General features: G+C 35.9%; 1 protein-coding gene across 4 annotated transcripts in view; it reads left to right on the forward strand.

Annotated features, from left to right (window-relative positions):
* MFN1 (mitofusin 1) overlaps positions 1 to 2,895 on the forward strand; it is a 45,115-nt gene that overhangs the window by 8,492 nt on the left and 33,728 nt on the right. For 3 of the 4 annotated variants that reach the window (XM_019503334.1, XM_019503336.1, XM_019503335.1), the window contains one exon: positions 2,288 to 2,450. The exons of the other annotated variant lie outside the window; for it this stretch is intronic. In XM_019503334.1, coding sequence (XP_019358879.1) covers positions 2,288 to 2,450 — 163 coding nt within the window. The remainder of the gene's footprint in view (positions 1 to 2,287; positions 2,451 to 2,895) is intronic. 4 annotated transcript variants of the gene reach the window in all.

The following is a 2,895-nucleotide window of genomic DNA, read 5'->3' on the forward strand; positions in this document are numbered from 1 at the left end:
GGATGATTTGAGACTGTACCCAGAAAGGTTTAAGCAGCTCAAGACACAACAGCAACAGTTGCCGATTGCCATGTTTTTCAAGAAAAAACAACTAGCAGCAGATGAGCCTATGCAATCAACGTCTCAAGCTGAACCAGAGCCAACCACTTCATCTACGATTCACTCTCTGTAATTTTGACTATACGCGATTTTCACCTTACGTGCTGACTTTAGAACCTAACCCCCGCATAAGATGCGACTCCACTATAATGATTGCTTTTTATGGTAACACTAAACTAGTACTTGACCTACACACATGCAGATAAAATTACCAACCTTCATATTTCCCACCTTCCTACATTTCAGTAGAAAAATGGCTAGTTATAATTTCTATTGTCGTCTCCTAGAACTAAGTGTTATAATTTCTTGCCTACATACTTCATGTTTTCAAAATATGGTGAAAAATGCTGTTTGAATATTCTTGATACACATTTTCTGTCCTAAAAATTGCATTTTCAGGGTGTTGGAAAATGCTTTTTAGTCATTGGTGGTCTTCTGAACTTTACTTTTTAGATGCTTTACATCCTTACGTACATTTACACACTTACACTTTACATACATACAGCCAGAAACGGAACAGAATTATTTTGAAGCTTTTTGTAAACCTTGAAGGGAAGGTTTCATTAGGATTTAAACATTTTTCCTGAATGTGTGCAGACCAAATGTTAGAGCGTAATGGCAGTGCAAAAGTACTAGAAACTAATTGAGCACAAATATACTTGGCGCTTTTAAGTCAATTTGTGCTCAATATGCAAAGTGAAATATAAAACAGTAAAATCCTCCTTAAATGGCGAAGGACAAACTAAGGTTCTGATCTTTACAAACACTTGTTTATATGCTTAGCTTTGTGCCTTTTAAGAAATCCTGTTGAAATCTACAGAGTACTGTGCTTGGTTAAGCATGCGGAGATGACCCCTTTCCTGGAATCTGGGTATAAACTTAAAATAATTTCATGCATTAAAGAAATGCTTAATTAGATAGTCCTTCCTGTTTTTGCCAAGATGATACCTTGGTAACTGGAAAGAAATGCATAAAACAAACAGCTCTCCTTTTTTTTGTCTACTGATATTTTAGGTCCTGAAATTTCATTGCACAAAAAGTTTTTAAAAATATTAAGATATGCTCCCAGATAAAGACACAGTTGCAAAGGGTTAGAGATAGTTAAACTTTAACCCAGTGTTGCATTTAAAACAAGCCTAATGTTTTCAGAATTTATTCAGATTCGCCAGTGACTGCACGTAGAGTATTAAAATAGCTCTCTTAGATGGTACAGTTCTAAAAATATAACTGTTTAGTATATGAGTTCACTTTATACGAGATTCCTTCTGTTACAGAAAAGCTAGGCCTCAAATCCTGGTGTGAAAAGTGAAAGGCTGGTACAGTAGGACATAACTTAGAATGAACTTTGAATCTCTTTAGTGCATTGAGTTAATAAACACTTCTGTTAGCCAAGTGAACCAATAATGTCTGCATCATTGAGGTTTTTCATCCAAAATGAGATTAGGGCTAAATACTGGAATGTAAAATAAAGGGTTTCATATTGCAATGAATTGGAATCAGTGCAAGAGAAATATATTTTATGTTCTTTTTTTTTTAAAAAGTTTGCATGTTTTATTGTGGAAATCTTCGTTGAGTTGAAAAAGTTATCTGACACATGAGTTGTCTTATTTGATTGTGAAGTTTTCTTTTTGTTTTTTTAAATGGAAATTTCATTTTTGAAAAGGAGTCAAACATTAACACATTGCTGATTTATATTAGGGTAGTGCCCAGATACCGCTCAAAATTGGTTGGACCTCCATTTTGATAAGCACAGAACAGACAAAGGTAAAGGTGGTCTCTGTTTTAAAGACAGTACAGTCTTAGGCTACCTCTTCATAAAAATGTGACTGATGGAACAATGTTGGTTAGGAATGTGATTTTTTTTTTTTCCCTTCGTTGGGGAAAAGGTTGAAAACATACTAGCAAGAAGTGCTAGGCATACTAGCAAGAAGTGCTTTTTGCACTGGTAGTCTATGCCTGTCCTAGGAGGGCTGGTTGGTATAGCTGTACCAACTTTTTTTTCCAAGAGTAGACCTGGTTGTATGGGACATTCCTGCAAGCCGGCCTTTGTGGGAACAAGGGTAAGCCATGCAGAACAATTGCATAAAATCCAGGTCTGCTTAGGTTATGTAGGGCAAGTAGTCTCAACCAAAGGTATGCTATGATTTGTTAAGCCCACTTTAAATGCTTTTATGTTATTTCCTTCTAGAACAAGCAGTGGAAAGAGTTCGGTCATTAATGCAATGTTGTGGGATAAGGTACTTCCTAGTGGGATTGGACACACAACTAACTGCTTTCTCAGTGTAGAAGGGACAGATGGTGATAAAGCTTATCTCATGACAGAAGGATCAGATGAGAAGAAGAGTGTCAAGGTAGATTTTTTTTTTTTGTGGCTGCTTATTCTTCCTCTGCCTTTGCCTCCTTTTTTAAAATCCGTCTCCTCTATCTTGCATAATGGAACTCAACATGTTGTATCCCATCCTGTCTGTATGCTCTTTATAGGGAACAGCATCTATATGATATTATTTATGGGCCTGGCACAGCCCAAAATTGCCGTTAGCATTCTGTCGCAGACTATGGTCCTGACAAAGTCTATTAATTTGTAGTTTGCTTCCAGAACTTTTTTCTCTCCAAGGGATAGGTCAGAGAGGTTATATTTTGAATTTGGTTTAAACTGTGCATTTTAAATATTCACAGTTATTTAATAAACATTAAATATTTATTAACAGTTAATATTAACATTTCATAAATCCATTTTATTCCTACATCCAGTCATGCCACCCTGACATGCTGAGACTTCTTTCATCTATCTTGCCT

This window comes from Gavialis gangeticus, unplaced genomic scaffold (genome assembly GCF_001723915.1).
Source record: "Gavialis gangeticus isolate Ggan-Ray unplaced genomic scaffold, GavGan_comp1, whole genome shotgun sequence".
Taxonomy (NCBI): domain Eukaryota; kingdom Metazoa; phylum Chordata; order Crocodylia; family Gavialidae; genus Gavialis; species Gavialis gangeticus.